General features: G+C 35.5%; 1 protein-coding gene across 8 annotated transcripts in view; it reads right to left on the bottom strand.

Annotated features, from left to right (window-relative positions):
* The window catches only part of ADGRL3 (adhesion G protein-coupled receptor L3), a 941368-nt gene that overhangs the window by 143745 nt on the left and 770291 nt on the right, over window positions 1–27332 (bottom strand). For all 8 annotated transcript variants that reach the window (XM_072620873.1, XM_072620870.1, XM_072620866.1 and 5 more), the window contains 2 exons: window positions 2941–3124; window positions 1859–1981 (listed from right to left, as the gene is read on the bottom strand). In XM_072620873.1, the coding sequence (XP_072476974.1) occupies window positions 1859–1981; window positions 2941–3124 (307 nt within the window). The remainder of the gene's footprint in view (window positions 1–1858; window positions 1982–2940; window positions 3125–27332) is intronic.

Genomic DNA, 27332 nt, shown 5'->3' with positions numbered 1-27332 from the left:
TATTGACAATGACTCCTTTCTTAATGCCCATTTCATCTACTAAAATTATTCTGTCCAAAGTCATCTACAAACATAGGATCAAAGAATTAGAGCTAGAAGACACCTTAGAGGTGATCTAGTCCAATCTTCTCATTTTATGTATGAGGAGGAGTTGTAGGGATGGTAAATGATTTACTCAGTATCACAGAGTTAGTAATTGACAGACAAGATCTTTGAAAATTAATCTTCTGGATCCAAATCCAGCTACAGGACAGACTTCAGTTTGTACTACATTGCCTGCCTCACTGGCAATATAAGGCATGTGGAAATAGTTATGATTTTTACTTCCCCAATAAGTCACTATTTAAGAAATAAACTATTTCCAGGTACGCAATGCTTAAAAAAATGTATGGTATATGTTGGCATCTAGGGAAAAAAATGAATAATATTTGCACTTGTAATGGAGCCTGAGACAAGTAATCTATCTGAAATAATTAATTTGAAATACAGAGTCTTGCCTCTCTTATAACACAACGTATGTTGAAGATTTGTTGAATTAAACTTCCAATGTTGTGAAACAGACCACACTATGCATTAGAGTAGAATATGTCCAATAAATAGGTAAAGACATTAAAAAATTAAAAAGTTCAATTTAACAATCATCAAGTCCCTCCATATTCAGGGCACTGCTCCATATAGAGCCAGGTATGCTGGCTCTTCACCTTTTTTATCTTTCCCACCTGCGTATTAGACAGTATTAAATCAACAAAGTAACAAAAATCAAAGTGGTTGAATGGAAGTCCTGTCTATACGTGAGGCATATTACCACATCTTCAATTCACTCCCTTGCTCTTGGAGTTGGAGGGTTCAAATACTGCCTCTACGTTTACTAGCTGTGTGGCTGCAGGCAAATCACTTAAACTCTCTGTCTCAGTTTCCTCTTTGGTAAAATGAGGCAGTCCTTTCTAGTACTAAATCTATAAGTTATGATTTTTCTTGAGAGAAAAATGAGCTTTAATTTTTAATTTCATTCAGAGATAGAGTATGGGTTCTCCTACTGAAAAATCTCAATTTAGCCAAGATATTTTGAAAAGAATGGTAGGACAAATAGGCAGAGGGCTTGGGGCAGGATGTACAGGGATATGGGAAGGAACAGGCTGTGTTCAAATGGCCATCTTGCCATCTACCCTGCTGTGTCTTATCTTTCTCTTTGAGAATGGATTTTCAAAACTCACACATGACCCAGGACTTCAGGCAGTTAATCTACTACTCAGCCCTGGGTCTGTTTCCTTGGTACTGAGCTGTCCTGATTAGTTAGTAAGTTAGTGCAAAGCTATGGAGCCCATTTTATCAGGCTGTCCCCCAAACAAGGACATGATTCACATCCCATACAGTTGCCATCTTCTCTGTTACCACAGTGTTAGCCTAACTTTACTTCCTGATCTTGGAACAGTAATAAAACAATGTTACCATGGTTTCAGGAAAGTTTATGTCAGTTGGTTGCTGTATGGATCAATTCACTATCTCTCTTACACCTCAAATCAAAATTCCCTTCCCTGATGACCACTGTCTTATATGAATTGTCTCCTTTGACTAGAATATATTAAGGTAACTGAGAACTCACTTTAGTTGTAGTTGTGTTTCCAGAACTTATAGTGCCTGGTACATAGTAAGTGCTTAATAAATCCTTTTTTACTTACTTCATTCATAGGACAGAGGCTTGACTGAGATAATAGTTAAGTTTTGGAGACTAGTGGAAAAGTAAGGGTGAAAAAAAGTCAGACTTATAGAGGAAGGATAAGTAAGGAATAAATTAATTAATTCATGACAATGAGAAAATTAATTCCAAACATCTTTAAAAAAAACAAAGCAAACCCACCATTTCGGCCATTTTGTTTCAGGGTGTTTGCAGAAAGCTGAATAGTACTTCCATGGCCCATGTTTTCTGGAAATTTTAGATCTTCTAAATTTCCTTCTGTACTCAGCCTTGCAACTTCCAATTCTGTTAACAAAAGGAAAGCATCAGAACAAGCTCAATACATACTGAGAAATATTATTTTTAAAATTACCTTTAAGAAACATTTGCTGAAATCTCTAACATACTTTTAAGATATAAGCAAAAGAATTATGAGAATTTATATATAATTTATCATACTCTCCAATGGTTTTTATTTATTTAAAAGGTACTTGTCTTCACTCATACTCAAATATAATTTTTAGAACAGCAATAGATGTCTACGATATCAAATATATAATATTAACAAAAATTCATGAGTATCAATGATAAAACATACTCTGGAAAGAAAAGTGAAACAAAACTACATTTTTTGCTACTGTCTAGGAAAAGAGTCTAAACATATTTCTGTTTGACAAATGAGTTTAAAAAAACCTGTAAATTATGCCTGTCTTGTTGAAAGGCATACTTTCATTTCATATTTTTAATGAAAAAGCTAAAAATCAACTTCATTAAATTTCCTAAAATAAAATTGTCATCTGTCTCCCCATAAACAATTAAAAATCTCAGGTTGTTAATTATTTTTTGTGAGCAAAATACCAAACAAAATCTATATAATTTTTATTGGCTTCTTTTTTAAGGTTAATATCTATGTTTTGAATCAATTTAAAGAAATATCCAAGTCCCATCTAATATAAAACCAACCAAACTTCTATTCTTAAAACAAAAGAAATGACTTACAGAATATCATATTTATAAAATATAATTAAGTTTCTTCACTTGAGATGAGCTTATTCCATGTTCAGTTTCAGAATGACTTGAAGATTCTTTATCTGAAAGTGCAAGTTTTTTTTTTCCTATGAACAGTAATAAACAATCACTATCCACTATAGAAAATCAACCACATAAAACCAATGGACCTGTTGGCAAACCTATGGGATATCTTTTTTCTTACTTTCCCAGCAGGAGGGAGAAACTGGCGTTTTGTGATAATGAGGATCACTTACGAATATTGTTTGTGTTTTCCCTGACTATGTCTGTCTTCAAAAGGTTATCGGCCAACACAAAAGCACTTTCCTCCACAGTGTCAAGTAACATGGTGGCTGCGCGCAGCTGATCACTTGTTGTGAGGTCTCGCCATGCATTCAAAGCCTGTGGCTGGAGCAGGTTGTTAACTGTCTCAACCATTGCCTGCAGAGAGGAAGAACAGAATGACAGAGGTCTCTAGTGGGCCCACATGAGCTGTCAGACATCTGAGAGTACATGCTACCCAGCAAGTAGGGCACAGCAGTCAGCAAGGCTACAGCATTGTCCTATCTTCCCTTGTGACATGCTACAGCAGAAGGACTCATTATTTTCTACTATAAACCCCATTTGAGTCTTCGCTAGGCAGGGAGAAGACCTGCTTGTATTTTGAATGACAATAAAAAAGTCATGCTAGATTCCTAGACTCGATAACTCATGCTTCCAAATGATTGTGACCACTAAACGTAGAGTATGCTTTAAAATGGAATATTTTCAGATTGGAAGAAAGAATTCCTTAAACCAAACCCAGGAAGAAAAGTTATCTTTTCCCCATAGATCCCCATAAAACTGGTGGCCCAATACAATAAATATTTCTTGGTTTCATTCCAGAAAAGATAAAGAATAATAAGTAATAATTGCTAAGCATATCAATTTTCTTAGCTAACTAGAAAATTGTTAGAATAGGAAAAAAAATCAAAGCATGTAAACCATCAGGGGGTCCCTATGTATTGTATGTCTATAGAAACATTTCTCATACTATTTATCATTACATAGGTTCATAAACAGTGTGACTGTACTACATATAGTCCTCATGGTTTTTTCTTTCCTTGAAAGAATCAGCAGGTGCACTCACATATAGAGACAAATTGCCACATTTCACATTGCTTCATCCAAATTTCTAAGGTTGCAAGTCACGTGCTTTCTCAGGTTTGCTTTGAGCTCTAGGTTCCAAATATCACCCTTCTTCAACTAAGCCCAACCCGAGGGCTAATTTGGACATATAAAAATTGCAAATAAAAAAATATATGACAGATTTAAGGCATTTATTATTGAATCAACTGATCATTAAGGCTCAAACTGATTTAAAAAAGAGAGCTGGCTAGCTGATACAGGCATAGATTCTAGGTGGCACACGAATGTTTTGCAACTGGGCTGAATTTTACTTTTTTTTTTTTTGCCACAAGTAGGATGAGATGGTAAAACTACCCATAGCACTGAAGCATTTTCTTCTAGTTTGTGGTTTCTTAGTAACTAACTACAGACTGTTTAAAAAATCTGTTTCATAATGAAACACCTTGGTTGCCAATTAACACTAGCTTTCACAACTAATTTGCCTTATGATAAAAGTTGTCTTTCTTGACATTTTTCCAGAAGCTGACAGTCCTGGACACAAATTGCCACCATGATGCTTTTTCTGGAGAACAATCCTTCAGCTTTGCCTTTTTAATTCTCTTTCCCTTCCTCTCCCAACAAGTTTTTTTTAAGTGAAAATGAACAAAGCAAAGAATCTCAAATGGCTAAATTGGTTGATAGTTTTCCCATAGTATTCTTTGGCTCTTCTACTAGTATTTTTGAATGTATGCCCCATAAAGGAGATAGATGGGTCCCCCTTGGTCATGGAAGGAGCTACCTTGAAGGCTTTTCTCTTAAGGGAAACAGAAATGCAAAAAGGGAGATGGATAATATAGAAGCATTTAATACCTATCCTGAAGTCAAGTGGAAACAAAAAATACTCAGTACAAAGATACTTTCTGCATTCATAAAAAGAAAAATATAAATGCATTAGATAGAAATGCCTTTCCTTCAAAGTGTAAGAATCTGATCAATAAAAGAATAGATTCTCCTACTCAGATCTATCTACACTACATCTGAAAGGGAAACTTCTTTGAGCAAGAAAATGATTCTGAACTCTAACTTTTTGACTTTCTTTCTTAGAAAAGGGGGTTGGATGGGGAGAAGGATCAGATAGAATTACTAAATATAGTCAGTTAGGAAACAGGTATTTCTACTGTTAATTAGGGTCAGTAACTCTTGTAAAGTTGACTTCTAGAGCTTCTGCTTTTCTACTTTTTTTATTGCTCCTAAGCTGATCCATATTTGAATTGGTAACAGTAACTAAAGAGATTTTAATGACTTTTCATTTACTAATTAACATATACTTGACATTTACATTTTATCGGTGAGTTGTAATCTTTTACTGAGAAGATGTGATATATAGGAATCTTTCATATTTATGTATTATATGGACATTACTGGGAATCCGAAAGCCCATGCATGACAAAAATATTAAGTCAACATTCACTCAAAACCCAATAGATTGCTGAAATTCCCAGAGCCTCTCAAAATAGACATTTGATAACTATTTGGTGAAGTGAATTGACTTGAAAATATAGACCTGCATTCCAGTGTAACAAATTTGAATTTGCTGGCACAGGAAAGAATGATTCAGATCCAATCCTTCCATGGAAAAAGCCCCCTTCACAGTATAATGATAGGGTAGAAAGAGCATTAGATTTTGAGTCAACTTGCTAACTAGATTGTTTTCATTTCTCAATTAAAATTCCAGCTCTATTTTATTTTAATTCTGGGGGCATCAGTTTCTTCATTTGTAAAATGATGGGATTAGACTAACTAATCTGTAAGGTATACCCCTTCTTACCTCAACACTATATCTTAAAGGACTATATTCCAGATAGCAAGTCCAAGAAAATATAAGCATAAGTTATTCAGGTGATTATAAAAAACTGTAGTTAGCTCTTTGTTTTCCACCCCATCCTATCATTTAGCCTGGCCATCTCCTTGCCACTGGCCACTGTATTACTCCTGAGAAACTTCAGAAACTATTCGTTGATTACTTAATCCATTCAGCTTTGGAAACTTTGCTCTGATCAGTGACTCAGTCAGAGCAAATGCCTATGCCTAGCCATTTCACACCCCACACCATGCATTATATTCCATCCAATTATCTGTCCTGGTCATATTCCTGACATCTACCCTAATTTCCAAGTACGTACTAGATTTCTACTTTTTCAGCTTTTGTTCTCCAAATAGTAATCAAAACATTATTACTTGTTCTGGAAAGGTTGTACCAATTGATTCCCACTATCCTTTTGACTTCCCAAATCAAAACAATCTTTTTTGTTGCATCACTCATCTATAGCTAATGTCTCTCCCTAATGAGTAAAGCTCTTTGAGGCTAGAATGCTCTTGTTTTTATATTTTTATCTCCAGTGTTTGGCATATCGTAAGCACTTAATAAATACTTTGCATCCATCCATTCCTGGAGTGAAGAATATAGCACTCAAATAACTTAAGCTAGTGCTGAATCTGATAATTCCTAATATATTGATTAGTATCTGAAAGATGAGTATTATTACATAGTAGTTAGAGTCCCAGCCTCAGAGTTAGGAAGTCCTGAGTCTAAGTCTGACACATACCTATTGTGTGGCCCTGGACAAGTCATTTAATCTCTCAATGCCCTAGGTAACTGTAAAGCTAAATTACAGGACATCTTCTGATAGAGGGAGTTTCCTTACTGGGAATTCCCTATCAATGAAATTATGAGCCCAGATGAAAAATAAATGAACAGATAACTTAAAAGAAATGTTTTCTAATAGAAAAAATAAAATCTACACTAGTGCTTTTAACAGTGGTATTTTATAAAATTACTATCACAGTTTTCCGCTGAAAAGAAGTCACCATGTAGATGAAAGATACATGCTTCCTGTGGATAAAGTGGAAAAAACTCCACTTGGAGTTGGAGTGTCTGGGCTCAAATCCCAGTCCTGACACATACTGATCTGGGTGACCTTGGACAAATCGCTAACCTCCGGGTTTCAATTTCTGCATTTCTAAAAATGACAGGGTTAAATTAGATGACCTTCTAATGTCTTTGCCAGCTCTAAATCTATGATCCTATGATCCTACAAAGTTTTTCAGATGGTTGAACAAACTGACCAATTTGACATAATGAGACCAGACTATTTTGACCATTCAGAGGATGTGCAATTAAGGTTCTGTTATTTTCCCCCTTTCTTAATCTTACTATGGTTGTTCCTATCTCCTATTCCCTGGATTATCAAAGACTAACTACTCAGTTACAAATGCCCAATCATAAAATAATATTTCATATTCATGTGTCCCACATAGTAGATTTACAGAATATATTCCTCAAAGTAACACTGTTAGGAAGCACAGGAATAATCTTTGTCTATAAATGATGTAACTCAGGCTAAGAGAGGGTAAATGACTTGCTTATGATGACCTAACTTATATGTATAAAAGCTTCATGTTTTTATTTTCCTTATGCACTTACATGTTTAAATTCTAAATGCTTATCTATTTATATGTTTGTATGTTTTCCATGTACTTCTAAAACACACTGATTTACTAAACAGATTTTTTTCTCTCAGAGAAAAATAATTACCCACACTTAGAAGCATTTGCATGCCTTTCCCTTAGTTTAATGCAATTCCCCCCCCAAAAATAAAGAAATGCTATTTTTTTCTATTAGGAAGAAATGAAGTTAAATGTAGAACTATTAGATCATTGGGTTGAGTTGGGAAGGTCAAATTCATTTCACTAAATTTACAGCTAATACTAGGACATTCATTAGTGTTCAACATTCTTTGAAATAATTACTCAAACAGGTTTCAGTAACTTTTGCTTTCCATTGCATGTTTTTCAGATTTTCAATTTATATTCTAATTTGATGGAAAAGTAAGGTTGCTTCAGAATGTGTCACATGACACTTTACCATTCTCCTCCTGAAGCCTCTATGCACAATAACAAAGAACTTGTCAAATTAAGTAATGCTTTTGAGATGCACAGAATAAATGCAGAGCTGAAGTAATCAAACAACTGTGAGGAATAGATTTGAACATGCAATACAATATGCCTGCCAGAAAAGAAAACATCTCATTTTGCTATTTTTATTTGCTCTGGAATATGGAATAAAACATTTTATTACTTTAAACAAGAGGTCACGTGACATAATGAACTAACTCAGTGTCCCAAGATTGAGAATTCACATTCTGTGTGTTTCTGGTTAAATTATTTTCTCCCTCCATAGTATAAGGTTACTATAAAGTTAAAACAACTCATTTTTTTTTTTACAAACATACTTGAATTTATGTATGCAAATTAGTGTTGCTCTTAAAAATAGCCACTGTAGGAGCCTATAACTCAAGAATTCTTACATGCTCAAAATATTTTTGGAACTGCTCTTTTCAAATGGCCATCTGAGTCTGTACAAATATGAAAGATTAGCTCATCACCACTCACTTTGGACTCTAAATAATAAATGTACATTATGATTATGTATCTAAGCTAAAAGACCTAGATCTGAATGAGTTTTAACTAGTTCCCAAAAATCAAATACACAGTGAAAGGCTGAAAATTTGCCACACCTGGGGATATGACAGATAATGTATCAATGGCTTTGATGGTAATCCTAAAAAAGGTGTTTAAAAAGTACTAGAACATCACTGAGTAGATATCACTCATTTGGATCTATAAATATTGATTTTTTTTTTAAAGTTACAGTGTACTACAGTCTTTATGTTTCCAGTGTTCAAAAAAAGTACAGTAATTTTGTCAGCATTAGCTGCTCCTACTTGTGAATCAGCCATATTTAGGTGAAACAGACTTGAAAAGCAGACCTCTAGAATCTTTTCTATCAAGCTCTATGATCCCTCTAATTTCTTGTAACTTTACTTTGCTAATTGCCTAATTGTTCCTGCTTTTTTTTTTTTAAAGATTGGGTCACCCCAACTTATACATGCTGGCAGTGTGGGGGCTACTCATTAGCCCAATTCCCTTACCAAGCATCATGGTAGTTTTGAGTTCTTATACTTCAAAACTGGTCCGCTTGGCCCCTCTTTAGGCAACCTAATGGCACACTACTACCTGTGACTCCTAATATTAATTCTTTATTTAGGATCACCATAGCCCTCTAGAGCTCAGAGCTTCTAAACTCAGGAGAACTGCTAGCCTTAGCTTTCTCAGTAGCTGGGATTACAGACATGTACCATTATACCCAACTTAGTTTGCATCCTCATTTCCTTTCCTTATAGTTATGTTTGCTTTGGATCTGGTGAAAATTTATGCTTTGCTCTGTCCTCAGAGCTTCTCCTTTCCTGGTTCTAACCAATCTCACCACTAACTACCCTGACTGACTCACTGGGTCCACATGGTGACAGAAGTTGCTCTGAGCCATGAACCTTGTGGGTATGTCTAGAATGATTATGACAAAGAACAATTAATCTGAATGTACTTAAAAATGCACAGAAAGCATAGCAGTAGCTTCAATAAATGTCTATTCCTATGAGATGTTTGTCACAATTGGATAAGGATTTTTGACTTGAGAAGAGCGTATAGGGTGAAACAGTGGTCAGAAAAAAAAAATGGTAGTTGTTTCTTACCCAGCAAAGATGGACAGAGTGGAATAAGGATGACATTCAAAATGTCATCAGGATCAGATGAGATAATGAATGTAAAACATCTTCTAAACCATAAAGTATTATGTCAATGTCAGATATTATCAGCACCATTGCAGTTTTCAAGATACTGGCACCACAATTTTGTATTTCAGTCACAGCTTTTTCTTTTAAAACTGATTTTTAACATTCATTTAAAATCTAGTTCCAAATTCTTTGCCTCTCTCCAGCTTCTCTCATACACACTGATAAAGCAAGCTATAGGATGGCAATTATTCATGTGAAGTCATACAAAGCATATTTCCATATTAATCATGTTGCAAAAAAAAAAAAGCAAGAACAACGAAAAAAGTGGAAAAACATACTTTAATTCGCACTAAGAGTTCAACAGTTCTCTTTCTGGAAGTAGATAGCATTTTTCATCACAACTCCTTCAAAATTGCCTTGGATCATTGTTCAATTGTAACTTTTCGAGTGAAAGCCTCTGACTCAGTTTAAAAAGTGCTATTACTTTTCATGACAGGAAAACAGGCAACCTGGAGATCCTCAGTTCACAAGGATAAGAACAGGGAAGGTTTTACTTCCACCAGACTAAATCATTCAAACGTCACTTGTCAACTCTCCTTAAATCAGTCTCATATAAGGCTTAAAATATGATAATTTTCCTATCTGCTCATCCATGATGTTAAATATGTTTTTGTATTTGAAAGTAATAGTCTTTAGCCATGTATCACCTTATTCTGTCTCCAGTTGTCTTGAGAAGATATGTGCCAAGACAAAAAATATGATAACCAAACTTAAAAGCTTTAAAGTAGGGAGGAATTAAAAAGACAAAAACAAAAAGCTGAACAAAAAGAAGTCAGAATGCACCAACTATCATCATTCCATTACAAGAAAATAGAATTTTTGGCATAAGTTTTAAATATTGTTTGTTTTGGGGTTTATTAGTTTTTTTTTTAATAATACATATTACAAACACAAAACAAAACTTAATCCACATTGTAAAACAATCAGCTGGTAAAAAATGCACTGGCCAAGGGAAACAAGGGAGGGGAAACACTTCCTATATTGGGCAATTTTTTTTAAAACAAATTGTTCTAATTTTCTTTTTAAAGGCAAATCTTCTTAGTATTAGGCACATTATCCCTTAGGCAATCTTCTGGAAAATTCATAGTGGTTAAATATATTATCCATAAACTAGTTTTGTTAACACACTGATCTTTGTGTCAGTTGCCGTATTTTATTGTCTTTATTTTCACATTTTCCTAGGCATTGAAATTTTGAACAAAATACCTTAATACAATATTCCTATTTAAATCACACACCATTTTTTGATGTTTTTTAGTCCATTTGATGAATTTTGACTCCGTAGATTATAACATGCCAGGATTCTCCACTATCTCTAAGCTCATGTTCTTTGCTTTTATGACATTATATCCAACTCATCCTCTGTCATGTGCTTTTCCTTTTGCCTTCAATATTTCCCAACATCAGGGTCTTTTCCAATGACTCCTGTTTTCTCATTATGTGGTCAAAGTATTTAAACTTCAGCTTCATTATCTGACTTCAGTGGACAGTCTGAGTTAATTTCTTTAAGGATTGACTGATTTGATCTCTTTGGTCTCCAAGGGATTCAAAAAGCTCATCCAGTACCACAATTCAAAAGTGTTAATTCTGGGATTCTCAGCTTAATTTGTAGTCCAACTCTCACAGTCATACACTGCCATAGCTCTGACTATACAAATCTTTGTCAGCAAGGTGATATCTCTGTTTTTTAGCATGCTGTCCAGATTTGCCATAGTTTTCCTTCCATGGAACAAATGTTATTTAATTTTATGGCTGTGGTTGCTGTCTGCAGTTATATTTAAGCACAAGAATATAATATCGGTCACTGTTTCTCTTTCTTCTATTTGCAGGAAGTAATGGAACCAGTTGACATGATCTTAGTTATTGGCTGTGGGGGTTTTTTCCAATTTTTCTTTTTTTAATTTTAAGCTTCAAGCCAACTTTATGGTCTATTAGAATATAATACTTTCCCATCTTTATGTTATTTTGCAGGACTTCTGTTGTTACTTCAGGGGAAAAAAAATATGTCAACCTCTATTTTTGTCCAGTTTTTTTTTTCATGGAAATAATAATACTTCATCTTTTCTTCTTTGCATATTACATTACTGAGAGTTGCAATTACAATGGGAAGCAAGGACAGTGAAAAAGCACTGACCTGAATCGGGAAACCTAGATTCAACAGATTCCTACCAAACAACAAAATATATCTAGAACACAAATGAGCAAAAACTAAAGATAACAAATAAAATGGTTTTTTTTTAAGCCTATTCTTTTCTTCATACTCCTAATTCTACTATTATATCACTATGTAAATTTGAACAAATGACTTCACTTCTCAATAAGAGTGAATATTGTAAACTTGTAAAATAGGAAGTTTGGGTTTGGGCTTGAAGAGACCTATTTTTCTTTCCACATTTAAAATTCTTTTATTTGAAAATAAGGGTGCATTTACATTCTAGACAAGGCTTAAGAAAGTATTTCCATGGCAATTTCTCTTTTCTTTATACCTATCTTCATCTCTGCCCTTATTGGAAAGAGTATTGTCTAACAATAGAAAAACAAAAGAAAAGTTGGGGGGGCGGTGTATTGCATTAATGAGGACCGCATGAAATTATCTTTTGCTCTAGGTGAATTAGTATTTTCAGAATTTTTATATTCAAGGTCTTGAAGAGTCATCATAGTGTTTTAAAAAGGACTACGTTTTATTAGAAGGTAAGGCAGAACATTCATATTTACAAAGTAATTTGAGAAAGCAGAAGGGTGCAGTGTACAGAACAGTGGATTTGGAATCATTTGTATAGAAGCAATAGCTGAAACTATGGGAACTGATTAGATCATCATAGTACAGACAACAAAGTGGAGGCTGTGATTCATCTCTGATTTTTGGCCCCAGATGCAGAGAGTCCTTCTCGTTGAAGTTGCAATATATCTCTGAGTTGGAAATCTTGGAACTTATGGATAACTACTTAATGGAATTGAATCCCTATGTAATCCTTCTCTACTATTAAGTGATTAAATCCTTATTTAAGTGTATCAAATAGCTTCTTTTCCTAAATTTTGAAAGAGCATGGTTTCTTGGGCTGAGATAAGTGCTTACCAAATATAAATAGCTTTAGATGTGGTAGGGGATAGCAAGAAGAATAAGACTCATTACCTTCTTTCAAGGAATTTACATTCAATTACAGAAGATAAAGTACATACCAGAATGCTTATAATTCAATGGATAATATGAAAGTACAAATAAAAGAGGTTAAAAGCTTATATTTGTTTGGGATAGGAACACAAGCCAATTTGGGTAGAGGGGAGGTTTCTTATATGACAGCACCAATGGAACTGGAAAATAACTTGGAGGTCTTTAAATACCTGTATAAGGAGCTACTGAACTTAAATCAATAAAAAATAAAGAACTATCAAAGATTTTTGAGCAGGCAAGCAAAATAATCAAAACAGTTTGCTGGGGAAATTAATTTAGGAGTAGGTTATAAGATGTTTTGGAAAGGGAGAGAAGGGAAGCAGGGAGATTAGTTGGAGGCTCTTAAAATGCCTTGGAAATGAGATAAGACCCTAAATTAAAATAGTGCTGATGGAATTAGAAAAGAAGGGATATCTGCAAAAGACTTGTCAAGGAAAAATCAATAGAAATTGATGACCGACAGTGTTGCAAACAAGGTGATAGAGAGGGAGGAGTTAAAGATCTCTTACGTTTCAAGCCTGAAAGACTCAGAGAATGCTAGTAGAAAAGGAAAAGCAGAAGGTATGAGAAGCAGCTGGTATGTGGAGAAACATGAGAAAATCAGTTTTAGACAGTAACGTTTGAGGTAAAATATCAAGGTAGAAATGTCCAAAAAATTGTTTGACAGGTAGGATTGGAACTTGTAAGAAAAGTTATGCTTGGAGGCAAAGATTTTTGATTCAAACATCAATAGATAATTAGAATTAAAGGGATGGATGAAATCTCTAAGAACAATATACAATAAAAGTTACTAAATCTCACTCTTAGATATATATTTCAAAGAAAACTAACAGAGAAATAAAAGTCTAACATATTAATAACATCAGTTTTTGTGGTAGAAAAATAACTAAAAATAAACTGGGTACCTATGGATCGGAGAATAGCTGGAAAAAAAACAAACGATGTTATATGCATAAAATATAATAATATTGTGCAAGTAATAGGTGACAAACATGACGAATCCAGAGAAATGTTGGAAGATATGCATGAACAGATGCAGAACAAAATGAACAGGACTAAAAGAACATACATGACAATAAAAAATGAAAATATCATTAAAAGGAAGTTCAACTCTGGATAACTAAAGTAAAATGGAAATGCGATATAACAGACAATGAAATATACTTCCTTTCTCATGGCACAGTGATAAGGCAAACCAGGAAAGAATAGTGCATTCATTTATCAGGTATATATAGCATATATCTGCTTAACTGTTTTTATTTCTCTCAAGGAAGGTGCTTATTATGGGAGAAAATGCATCAATAAAATGTATTGTTAGAGGGATAGGTAAAATTGAGAGTATGGTTCTTTTAAATAAATATTTTAAAGCTTAATGGTACAACCATTTCCATTTAAAAATGATTAAGTGAAAGCTACTAAAGGCTCCTGGTTCTCCCATTTTTATTCCATCAATTATTTAAAAAGAGCACTCATTTGAGTAATGACAAGAAATTGAAAGAAAAACATCAGGAAGGCCTTTTATCCAGCTCAGGGCTACACAAAATGACAGTCTGAGAATTTGGGCCCAGGAAGAGAGATCTGGCCAGAAAAACCAGCACAACTACAAGTAAATATGCTGAAACCCAATGATATTATATCGACTATGTAAGCCCTTAACAGCACTCCATGTAGGGTTGCCTCAGAGGAGATAAAAGACAATGGCAAACTCTAACCAGAGATAGCCATCTTCAGAGTTCTCACTGGGTTCCGAAATGTTGACCATTGATCTGAAGAAGTGGGATCCAGTGGTAGAAATCCAGGAAATTGACATAAGTTCCAATTACAACTTGAATAGCTCCATTGAAAACTGCAAAAGCAAGAGTGGAGCATGGACACAGCACGATGTATCAAAAAAGGAACTAAGTGTAGTAATATGAGTGAACAGAAGAAAACAAACTCTATGAAGAAAAAATAATGGGTTCAAAGACACCCAAGAGATAAATCCATAAAGAGATTCCACAACAAATATAAGTAGAGACTTGGAGGGGAAAAAAAGAAAATATTTAACTATAAATATTAAAACAGTTCCTGAAGAAATGATATTTAAAAAAAAAAACACCTGAATTAAAACAAGTTATAAAGAACTCTAAAGGAAAGAACTGGAAGAATAAATATTATATAACATAAAGTAGAAAACCTTGCTGGATTTTGCAACAGACTTATTGGAACAAGAAGACAAAATGAAAATATAAAGAATTCAATCATACACCCCTCCCCAAAAGAAACTAGAAAAGAAAATTCCAGAAATATGATAATTTCCAGAAATATTTCAACCCAACTCCAAAGCATTTCTTTCTTCCTAAGGAAAAAATAAAGTATTTCCAGCTGAGAGAGAGAGAGAGAGAGAGAGAGAGAGAGAGAGAGAGAGAGAGTGTTTAAGTATCAAGGAACCAAAAGGTCAAAGTCTTACAAATCCTGGCACTTATTACTATAATTGGAAGAAAACATTTGGAAATATGTCAAAAGGAAAAGTGTAAAAGTTCACAGTGAAGAATAACTCACCTTTCTAGACTAAATAAAATCCCATAGAGGAAAAACAACTCTTAATAGAACAGAGAACTTTCAACTGTTCTTCATGACAAGAATAAAGCTAAGTAGAAACTTAAATGCAAACACAGGAGTAAAGAAAAAGTAAGAAAATTAAATACATTTGAATAATAGACAAGGGTAAATGATGATGATGATGAATCTTTAATTTTAACAGGAGGAAAAGAAAGAAGTGTCTCTTAGAATCCTGATGACTCCAAGGATCACAGAGGTAAATACATAAGACAAAGAGGGACTGGGAGTGGGCTTGCTATTTTTACAATCTTTGAAAAAGGAAGAAAAAAGGATTATACTAGGGAAGAAGAAGTGGGAGTTTTTCTCATAGCTGGGGTACAGGAGGAGAATATAGCTAGGTTTTGATTAGTGGATATGATGAATTCTCTGAAGTGGTCATGCATTCAAATTTACCCTATTTCAAGTTATCCTTATGTAAAACATGCTAATTGGTCCTATCCCATTGGAAATAGCAGTATGAATCTGATTAATATGATTACTTGAAGGGATTAATTTTTTCCACTTATCTGGACCTAGTTTCAAAAATGAAGGAAAGGGGAGGAGGAGCCAAGATGGCGGTGTTGAAAGACACACATATGCTAGCTCCGAACCCACAGCCCATAAAATATCTGTAAAGAAGAACTCCCAACAAATTCTGGAGCAGCAGAAGCCACAAAACAACGGAGTGGAAGAGATTTCTGTTCCAGAGAGACCTGAAAACCTGACGAGAAAGGTTCATCATGCACCGTACCTGGAGCAGAGCCTTGGACACGCAGCACTGAGAGGAGCAGATCCAAGCAGGCTTCAGGGACAGAATCTCCAGCAGCCTTGCAGGTCCCTCCACCCACAGGTGAAAAGGGTTGGTGAGAGGCTCTTTTTGCTGATCAAGAGGGGAGTGGGATGTCCCCATAACTCAGGCCCCCTCAGGAGGCAGCAGAGGGGGGCCACAGCGGACAGGGACTCCCCAAGCAGGCAGGAGCCTGGATCCATTGTTGAAGGTCTCCACATAAACCCCCTGAGGGAACTGAGCCCCATGAAGCAGCCCTGCCCCCACCTGAGCACCTGAACTTAATCTCACACTGAATAGCAGTCCCACCCCCGACCAAAGTCCTGAGGCTGGGAAGCAGCATTTGAATCTCAGACCCCAAGAGATGGCTGGGAGGAACTGGAGGCATGGTAGGTGTGGAAAGAAAACTCAGAAGTCAAGTCACTGGCTGGGAAAATGCCCAGAAAAGGGGGAAAAAAATAAGACGACAGAAGGTTACTTTCTTGGTGAACAGATAATTCCTCCCTTCCTTTCTGATGAGGAAGAACAATGCTTACCATCAGGGAAAGACACAAAAGTCAAGGCTTCTGTATCCCAAACATACAAAATAAATATACCATGGGCTCAGGCCATGGAAGAGCTCAAAAAGGATTTTGAAAATCAAGTTAGAGACGTGGAGGAAAAACTGGGAAGAGAAAAGAGAGAGGTGAAAGAAAAGCATGAAAAGCAGGTCACCACCTTGCTAAAGGAGACCCGAAAAAATGCTGAAGAAAATAACACCTTGAAAAATAGGCTAACTCAATTGGCAAAAGAGGTTCAAAAAGCCAGTGAGAAAAAGAATGCTTTAAAAAGCAGAATTAACCAAATGGAAAAGGAGGTTCAAAAGCTCACTGAAGAAAATAGTTCTTTCAAAATTAGAATGGAACAGATGGAGGCTAATGACTTTATGAGAAACCAAGAAATCACAAAACAAAACCAAAAGAATTAAAAAATGGAAGATAATGTGAAATATCTCATGGGAAAAACAACTGACCTGGAAAATGGATCCAGGAGAGACAATTTAAAAGCTATGGAACTACCTGAAAGCCATGATCAAAAAAAGAGCCTAGACATCATCTTTCATGAAATTATCCAGAAAAATTGCCCTGATATTCTAGAACCAGAGGGCAAAAGAAGTATTCAAGGTATCCACTGATCACCGCCTGAAAGAGATCCAGAAAGAGAAACTCCTAGGAACATTGTGGCCAAATTCCAGAGTTCCCTGGTCAAGGAGAAAATACTGCAAACAGCTAGAAAGAAACAATTCAAGTACTGTGGAAATACAGTCAGGATAACACAAGATCTAGCAGCTTCTACGTTAAAGGATCGAAGGGCATGGAATAGGATATTCCAGAAGTCAAAGGAACTAGGACTAAAACCGAAAATCACCTACCCAGGAAAACTGAGAATAATACTTCAGGGGAAAAAATGGTCTTTCAATGAAATTGGGGACTTTCAAGCATTCTTGATGAAAAGACCAGAGCTGAAAAGAAAATTTGGCTTTCAAACACAAGAATGAAGAGAAGCATGAAAAGGTAAACAGCAAAGAGAAGTCATAAGGGACTTACTAAAGTTGAACTGTTTACATTCCTTCATGGAAAGACAATATTTGTAACTTTTGAAACTTTTCAGTATCTGGGTAGTGGGTGGGATTACACACACACACGCACACACACACACGCACACACACAGAGACAGAGCACAGAGTGAATTGAATAGGATAGGATCATATCTTTAAAAAATGAAATTAAGCAGTGAGAGAGAAATATATTGAGAGGAGAAAGGGAGAAATGGAATGGGGCAAATTATCTCATAAAAAGAGGCAAACAAAAGACTTTTTAGTGGAGGGAAAAAGAAGGGAGGTGAAAGAAAAACATGAAGTTTACTCTCATTACATTCCACTAAAGGAAGGAATAAAATGCACACTCATTTTGGTATGAAAACCTATCTTACAATACAGGAAAGTGGGGGAGAAGGGGAAAAGCAGGGTGGGAGGGAGGATGGAAGGGAGGGCAATGGGAGGAGGAAGCAATTTGAAGTCAGCACTCTTGGGGAGGGACAGGATCCAAAGAGAGAATAGAAGCAATGGGGGGCAGGATAGGATGGAGGGAAATACAGTTAGTCTTACACAACACAACTATTATGGAAGTCATTTGCAAAACTACATAGATATGGCCTAATTGAATTGCTTGTTTTCCAAAGGGAATGGGTGGGGAGGGAGGTATGAAGAGAAGCTGGAACTCAAAGTTTTTGGAACAACTGTTGAGTACTGTTCTTGTTACTAGGAAATAAGAAATACAGGTACAGGAGTATAGAAAGTTATCTGGCCCTACAGGACAAAAGAGAAGATGGGGACAAGGGAAGGGAGGGATGACAGAAGAGAGGGCAGATTGGTGATAGGGGCAATTAGAATGCTTGGTGTTTTGAGGTGGGGGGAGGGACAAATGGGGAGAAAATTTGGAACCCAAAATTTTGTGAAAATGAATGTTAAAAGTTAAATAAATTAATTAAAAAAAAAACAAAAATAAAAATAAATGAAGGAAAGGTATGAAAGTGGAGAATGGCCTATGTAAACTTTTCTCCTTTGAACAGACAAAGGAGGGTTGAACATATACACACACACACACACACACACACACACACACACAATTTTGGCATATTAATACATTAAATCCGATGGGAAAACTGGGAGATTAGAAAGAGTAGAGAGAGAAGGGTTTAAGACGGAAGATAAAGTTGGGGAAGAAATAATAACTAGCAAAATAAATGTCAGTTTCAGAGGGTAAATCATAAAGGAAGGATTTAGAAGGAAAGATAGTATATGTACCCTTCATTGGGTGTAGAAGAAAACATTTTAGTAAAGTCAAGTTAGATCACTTCAATTAGAAATCACAAGTGTTGCTCACATTCCTTTGCTTTCCTTACCATTTTCTGTGAAAAGAGAGGGCAATCAGAGGAAAATGTATTTTAAAAATGTGATGGAGGGAAATACACATTTTTTTTTTTTTTAGCAATAATAAAGGTGCAGGTTGGGGGTTGGGGGAATGGAGCCAAGATAGCAGAGTGAGAGCAACAACTCACCTAAGCTCTTAGACAAACTCCTTCAGATACCTCTAAAAAAGAGAATCTGACCAAATTTTGGAGGTGCAGAATCCAATAGGAGACAGACTGTGGCAGATTCACAACCCAGGACAGACTGGAAGGTCAATAGGAAGGATCTGTCCTGCAAGGGTGAGCTCACAGTGTACAACGCAGCATGTCCAGCGCAGAGGAGCGGTAGGGCCCTGGGAAACCTGAGACAGCAACAAGCTGAACAGGAGGACAGCCAGCCCAGGGTGAGAGACCACCAGACCTGAGCGAGTGACAGCCACTGAGCACCACATATCAGTGCAGCACCCCTTGAGACTTTCAGCCTGAGGATTAAACATCTGTAAGTCACATACTTGAACTTCTGGGAGCCAGGATCAGTAAATGCTCTCTCCTCCTCCTTTGATGACCTTGAAAGAACCAAAAAGTATTTCCCCAGAAAAATCCTGGATCAGCTGGAACAGCAGAGGGGGCAAATAGTCTCATAACACCTGAGGCTAGGAAAATAGTTAAGGGGGATTCCTCCTACTATGGAGGAGGCAAACTTGAAGGAAAGGGGCCCCAGGGTGGAGGAAACTCCCACTAGGATCTAGGCATGCCTCAGCACTCCAGGGGAAACAAAAGACAATAGGGCAGCTGTGATCACCATCCCCTGAGCTAGCCTTTGTCTCAGTTCAGCTGAGGCAATCTCCCTTGACCAGACCACCCCTACCCCATGCTTAACAAGCTAACCCCTGGGCTGATCCTGGAAACACAAAACAAAAACCTGCTCTTAGTTTTTTCACACAAGTCAGCACAACATCAAGTTCTGCAGCTTCTAGCTGAAAGAACCAGAAACCACAAGACACAATCAACATCATGAAGAAGAAAAAGCAAAGTAAGGGCGAAAAAACCATAAAATCTTTCTATGGGGACAAGTACTAAAACACAAATACCAAAGACATCAGTAGAGAGACCGTCCTTCCATCTGAAAATTCAGAAGGGACTATGAACTGCTCGCATGTACAAACAGTTCTCCTGGAACAGCTGAAGAAGGAAATAGAAGAAAAACTGGCCAATGATTTTAAAAGTATAAAAAAAGAATTCACTGATGAGAACATCTCTTTGAAAAGGAAAACTGAACAAATGGAAAAGGAAGTACAAAAATTAACTCGAGAAAATAACTCCTTAAAAGGAAAAATTGGACAGATGGAAAAGGAGATGCAAAAGTAAACTGAAGAAACCAATTTGATAAAGATTAGAATTGGGCAAGTAGAAACTAATGACTATGAGACAGCAAGAATCAGTCAAACAAAATCTAAAGAATGAAAAGATAGAAGAAAATGTAAAATATCTAATTGAAAAAACAATTTCCTGGAAAATAGATCCAGGAGAGAAAATTTAAGAATTATTGGCCTGCCAGAAAGCCACAATGAAAAGAAGAGTCTGGACAACATATTCCAGGAAATCATCAAGGAAAACTGCCCAGAAGTGCTAGATCCAGAGGGCAAAATAGTCATTGAAAGAATCCACCATTCACCTCCCAAAAGGGATCCCAAACTCAAAACCCCAAGAAATATCCTTGTCAAATTCCAGAACTATCTAGTGAAGGAGAAAATACTACAGGCAGCCAGACAGAAACCATTTAAATATCCAGGAGTTACAGTCAGGATCACACAGGTCCTTGCACCTTCCACATTAAAAGATCAAAGGAATTGGAATCCAACATTCCGTAAGGCAAAGGAGTTGGGACTACAACCAATGATCAACTACCCAGCAAAATTCAGCATAACATTTCAGGCAAGGAGATGGTCATTCAATGAACTAATGCATTTCCAGACCTTCCTGACAAAAACGTCAGAACTTAATAGAAAATTCAATCTTCAAACGCAGGTCTCAAGAGAGGCATAAAAAGGTAAACAGGGGGGAAAAACAAACAAACAAACAAACAAACAAAACTTGTTACTCAATTTGGGCAACTGTTTACCTCCCTATAAGGAAAGATGATACCTGTTAATCTTGAGAATTGTGCCTCTATTATGATGCATAAAAGGGATATACGTAGAGGGAATGGGTATAAAGTAAATGATGTCATGTTAAAAATATGATTTATGTATGCAAAGGGATTGTAACAGGAGGTGTGAAAAGGAGGAAGCAGAAAATGGTAAATTTCATCACAGGAAGAAGTACAAAATTATAGTAGAGGGAAAGAGGGGAAGGAGATGAGCACTATTTAAGAAGTACTCTCATCTGATTTGGTTCAAGGAGGAAACAATAAACTTAAGTATATAATCCTAACTAGCTCTATAGGCAGTAGGAGAGGAATGGGGAAGAAAAGGGAGGTAAGCTAAAAGGGAGGGAAGAAGCAGTAAGGGTAAAGGAGAGTAAAAGGGAGGGGAGCTAAAAGAAGGAAGGGAAGGCTTCAGGAGGTGGTGGTGAAAAGTGAAAACTATTGAGGAGGGGAAGGGAGATGGGAGAGCTAAAAGCACAAATGATGGGAAAGAGGATGGAGGTAAATACACAGATTGTAATCATAACTGTGCATGTGAATGGAATGAACTCTCCCATAAAATGGAGGTGGATAGCAGAATGGATTAAAAGTCATAATTCAACAATATGGTGTTTATAAGAAACACATTTGAAATGAGGGGATACACACAGAATAAAGGTTAAAGGTTTGGAGCACAATACAATATGCTTCAGCTGATGTAAGAAAAGCAGGAGTAGCGATCCTAATCTCAGACAAAGCAAAAGCAGAAACAGATCTAAGCAAAAGAGATAAGGATGGAAACTATATCCTGCTAAAAGGCACCACAGACCATGAAACAATATCATTACTAAACATGTATGCTCCAAGTGGTATAGCATCCAAATTCTTAGAGGAGAGGTTGGGGGAATTGAAGGAAGAAATTGACAACAAAACTATTCTAGTGGGGGACCTCAACCTCTTCCTCTCTGAACTTGATAAATCTAACCTGAAAATAAACAAGAAAGAGGTTAAGGAGGTAAATAAAACTCTGGATAAGGTAGATATGATAGATCTCTGGAGAAAACTGAATGGAAATAGAAAGGAATATACCTTTTCCTCAGTGGTACATGGCACATTTACAAAAATTAACCATGTACTAGGACATAAAAACCTCATAATCCAGTGCAGAAAGGCAGAGGTAATCAATGCATCCTTCTCAGATCATAATGCAATACAAGTTATATGTAATAAAAGGCCATGGAAAGATAAACCAAAAATGAGCTGGAAACTAAATAATCTAATCCTAAAGAGGGAGTGGGTTAAAGAAGAAATCATAGAAACAATCAACAACTTAATTCAAGAGAATGAGAATAATGAGACAATCTACCAAATCTTATGGGATACTGCAAAAGCAGTTGTTAGGGGAAGTCTTATATTTTTGAATGCCTACATAAATAAAATAGAGAAAGAGGAGGTCAACGACTTGGGCATGTGGCTGAAAAAGCTAAAAAAAGAGCAAATTGAAAATCCCCAAGTAAATACCAAATTAGAAATACTGAAAACCAAAGGAGAGATTAATAAAATTGAAATTAAGAAAACTATTGAATTAATAAATAAAACCAATACTTGGTTTTATGAAGAAACTAATAAAATTGATAAACCTTTGGTCAATTTGATTAAAAAAAAGAAAGAAGAAAATCAAATTACTAATATCAAAAACGAAAAGAGTGAACTCACCTCCAATGAGGAGGAAATTAAAACAATAATTAGAAATTACTTTGCCCAACTTTATGCCCACAAACTCGATAATCTAAATGAGATGGATGAGTATTTTAAAAAATACAAATTGCCCAGATTAACAGAAGAGGAAATTGAATACTTAAACAACCCCATCTCAGAAAGAGAAATTGAACAAGCCATCAATGAACTCCCTAGGAAAAAATCTACAGGGCCAGACAGATTTACAAGTGAATTCTATCAAACATTTAAAGAACAGTTAATTCCAATACTATATGGACTATTTTTGAAAATTGGGGAAGGTGGAGTCCTCCCAAATTCTTTCTATGATACCTAAACCAGGAAGAGACAAAACAGAGAAAGAAAATTATAGATCAATTTCTCTAATGAATATAGATGCAAAAATTTTAAATAAGATTTTAGCAAAATGAATATAGCATCTTATCACAAGAATAATACATTATGATCAGGTAAGATTCATACCAGGAATGCAGGACTGGTTCAATATTAGGAAAACTATTAGCATTATTGATCATATCAACAACAAAACTAATAAAAACCACATGATTATCTCAATAGACGCAGAAAAAGCTTTTGACAAAATACAACACCCATTCTTATTAAGAACACTGGAGAATGTAGGAATAAAGGGAACTTTCCATAAACTAATAAGCAGTATCTACCTAAAATCTTCAGCAAGCATTATATGCAATGGAGATAAGCTAGATGTATTTCCAATAAGATCAGGGGTGAAAGAGGGATGTCCATTATCACCACTATTATTCAATATGGTACTAGAAATGTTAGCTGTAGCAATTAGACAAGATAAAGAAATTAAAGGAATAAGAAGAGACAAAGAAGAAACTAAGTAATCACTCTTTGCAGATGATATGATGATATACTTAGAGAATCCCAGAGATTCAAGTAAAAAGCTACCTGAAATAATAAACAATTTTGGCAAAGTTGCAGGTTACAAAATAAACTCGCACAAATCTTCTGCATTCCTATATATTAGCCACAAAGTCCAAAAGCAAGAGATAGAAAGAGAAATCCCATTTTCAGCTAGGGTAGAGACTATAAAATACTTGGGAGTTTACCTGCCAAAACAAACCCAGGGACTATATGAACACAATTACAAGACACTTTTTTCACAAATAAAGTCAGATCTAAGTAAGTGGAAAAACATCAGTTGCTAATGGGGAGGTTGAGCTAATATAATAAAAATGACAATTCTACCTAAATTAATTTACTTATTTAGTGCCATACCAATTAAACTATCAGATAATTATTTTCTAGAGCTGGATAAAATAATATCAGAATTCATCTGGAATAACAAAAGGTCCAGAATATCAAAGGGACTAATGAAAAGAAATGCTAGGGAAGGTGGCCTAGCTCTACGAGATCTCAAATTGTGTTATAAAGCAGCAATTATCAAAACCACTTGGTACTGGCTAAGAAACAGAAGGGTAGACAAGTGGAATACACTAGGTACTCAAGACACAGTAGGCAAGAAATATAGCAGCCTCCTGTTTAATAAAGCCAAGGATAAAACTCACTGTTCGACAAAAATTGCTGGGAAAACTGGATAACGGTGTGGCAGAAACTAGGCATAGACCCAAGCCTGACACCACACATAAGAATAAAGTCCAAATGGGTACACAGCCTAGGTATAAAGATTGATAGCATGGACAAACAGGAGGAGCAAGGAATAGTGTATTTATCAGATTTCTGGAGAAGGAAAGAATTTTTGACTAAAGAAGAGATAGAAAGTATTATGAAATGCAAGATGGATAATTTTGATTACATCAAACTGAGAAGTTTTTGCACAACCAAACCCAATGCAACCAAAATTCGGAGGGATGTAATAAATTGGGAAAGAATTTTTACAGCTAATCTCGGGGATAAAGGCTTCATTTCTAGACTATATAGAAAACTGAGTCATATATACAACTACAGAAGTCATTCCCCAATTGATAAGTGGTCAAAGGATATGAACAGGCAATTTTCAGAGGAAGAAACTAAAGGTATCTATAATCATATGAAAAAATGCTCTAAATAGCTTTTGACTAGAGAGATGCAAATCAAAACAACTCTGAGGTACCACATTACACCTATTAGATTGGCAAACATGACAGAACAGGAAAATGATAAATGTTGGAGAGGATGTGGGAGAGTTGGAACACTAATTCATTGTTGGTAGAGCTATGAGCTCATCCAGTGATTGTGGAGAGCAGTTTGGAACTATGCCCAAAGGGCTACAAAAATGTGCATACCCTTTGACCTAGCTATATCGCTTTTAGGACTGTATCCCCAAGAGATCATAAAAATGGGAAAGGGTCCCACATGTACAAAAATATTTATAGCAGCACTCTTTGTAGTTGCCAAAAACTGAAAATTAAGGGGATGCCCATCACTTGGAGAATGGCTAAATAAATTATGGTATATGAATGTAATGGAATACTATTGTGCTATAAGAAATGATGAACAAGAAGACTTCAGAGAGGCCTGGAAGGACTTATATGATCTGATGCTTACTGAAAGGAGCAGAACCAGGAGAACTTTGTGCCCAGCAATGACTACAGTGTGCTAGAGTTTTTTTCTGGTAGACTTGGAACTTCGTAACAACGCAAGAACTTAAAAAAAAAAAAAAAGTTCCCAATGGTCTTCTAAGACAAAATGCCTTCCACACTCAGAGAAAGAACTGTGGAATTCATTCATAGAATGCAGCAGATCATTTGTGTGTGTGTTTGTATTATAATTTGATTTGTTATATGATTTCTTCCATTTATTTTAGTTCATCTACACAGCATGACTACAGTGAAAACATATTCAATAGGAAAGTATGTGTAGATCCTATATAGAATTGTATGCCGTCTTGGGGAGGGAGGGGGGTAGTAGAGGGTAGGTGGGGGGAAAAAAATCTAAGTTTTATGGTAGTGATTGTAGAACATTAAAAATATTACTACTAACAATAATAACCATGAAAGAATTAGATAAACTTATACACAAAATGGAAGATGTTCAGAATGAGATATACATTTAGATTTACTTTGTGTGTTTTACAAGGGAAGGTCTTCTTTTGGGAGGAGGCAGATTAGTGATAATGATGAAAAAAATAAAGAAAAAGATTGAAAAAAGGATTAAAGAAGCATTTTTTAAAAGTACTGAAGGGAGGGAAGTGGGGACAAGGGGACAGCTTTTGAATTAACATCGAACGTATTAGAGACTTTGATAAAACAAGTTATTATAAAATCCTCTTTTTCATGAAAATGCTCATATTTGTTAGTGTTGGTCAAATTTGGAATAAGAAAAAATAAGAAAATAATTTAGAAATTTAAAAACTGATACCATAATTGATAATGAATTTGTCAACCTTATTTATCCTCTCACAATTTTAAGAAAACAACTCACTAAGATTCAAGTAAGTAATTTACTTAAGCAATATGATCTGATTAGTCTTTGCTAACTTAAGAGTTCTTTGTTTTTAATTCATTGAGGTTGGCAGGGTAAAAATAGTGATACAATTTTCCAGGTAGGCTTTGTTATTCATGTACAATGAATCTAAGTATTCAAATGATGTGAGTCTGTCATACCTCAACCCATTATCATTCATAATTCTGGATAATTTCTAGCCAATACGCTTGATAATTGTTAAGAATTCCACATTTACTACTATACAGTATTGGATTCTAAACTTTCATGAAACTGATTGACTCTAAAGGATATTGAAAATAACTTTTTTACATAAGTTACTGGGGCAGAGGGGGGAGGAAGCTGTTAATAAATGAGTGGAATAATTATCTCCTCATCCAGAAATTTAACTGGAAGTCAAAAGATAAAAACATTCTATTTCATTCTATTCTGAACACCTTAAACTGCTCCAAAGTCAAGAATTTTTTTTTTGACAGCAGCAACATCACAATTAACTGATTTTGAAATTGACTGATCATACTTTGTCAAAGGAATGTCTTTATTGCTTCAATATATATGCATGTGAAAGATATAATCTGAGAATGAAATGAATGAAACCAGCCCAGCTGGGGTTTTTTCAGAACCTGATCTCTTTAGAATATCACTGAATGAACTGAACATTGTAATCTCTGCTTAAAGGTTTAAAAGTCAAGGTAGCTTAGTTGGTTTATGCTAAGTTGATAAAAAAAAAATGGATGAGGATGTTATTCATTTAGCTATTGTTAAATAAGAACAGTAAATGAGAATTATGCAAAATCATTAAAATCTCCCTTCTGGGAATGGTCTTCAGGAGTAATCTGATTACTTCTCCATTATCTCAGATGATTCCTACCTCATAGTACCCAATAAATATCAATACTACACATAATTTATTCTTTTAAATAATGAATGTGGCTTTTTCTTTGGCCTTGATCAAAGTACAAGTAGTAAATTTATGACAATTTTTGACAGTTTCAGTCTTTGATCCTGCTGTGTAACAAGTGCGAGGTCAATCTAAAGACTTTTAAGTATTAAACTACTGCAGTGCATCTGTGATCTCAATGTTATGA

This window comes from Notamacropus eugenii, chromosome 6, assembly GCF_028372415.1.
Source record: "Notamacropus eugenii isolate mMacEug1 chromosome 6, mMacEug1.pri_v2, whole genome shotgun sequence".
Classification (NCBI taxonomy): domain Eukaryota; kingdom Metazoa; phylum Chordata; class Mammalia; order Diprotodontia; family Macropodidae; genus Notamacropus; species Notamacropus eugenii.
Note: the sequence above shows the minus strand (reverse complement) of the source record. Positions and strands in the feature narration are given on the sequence as shown.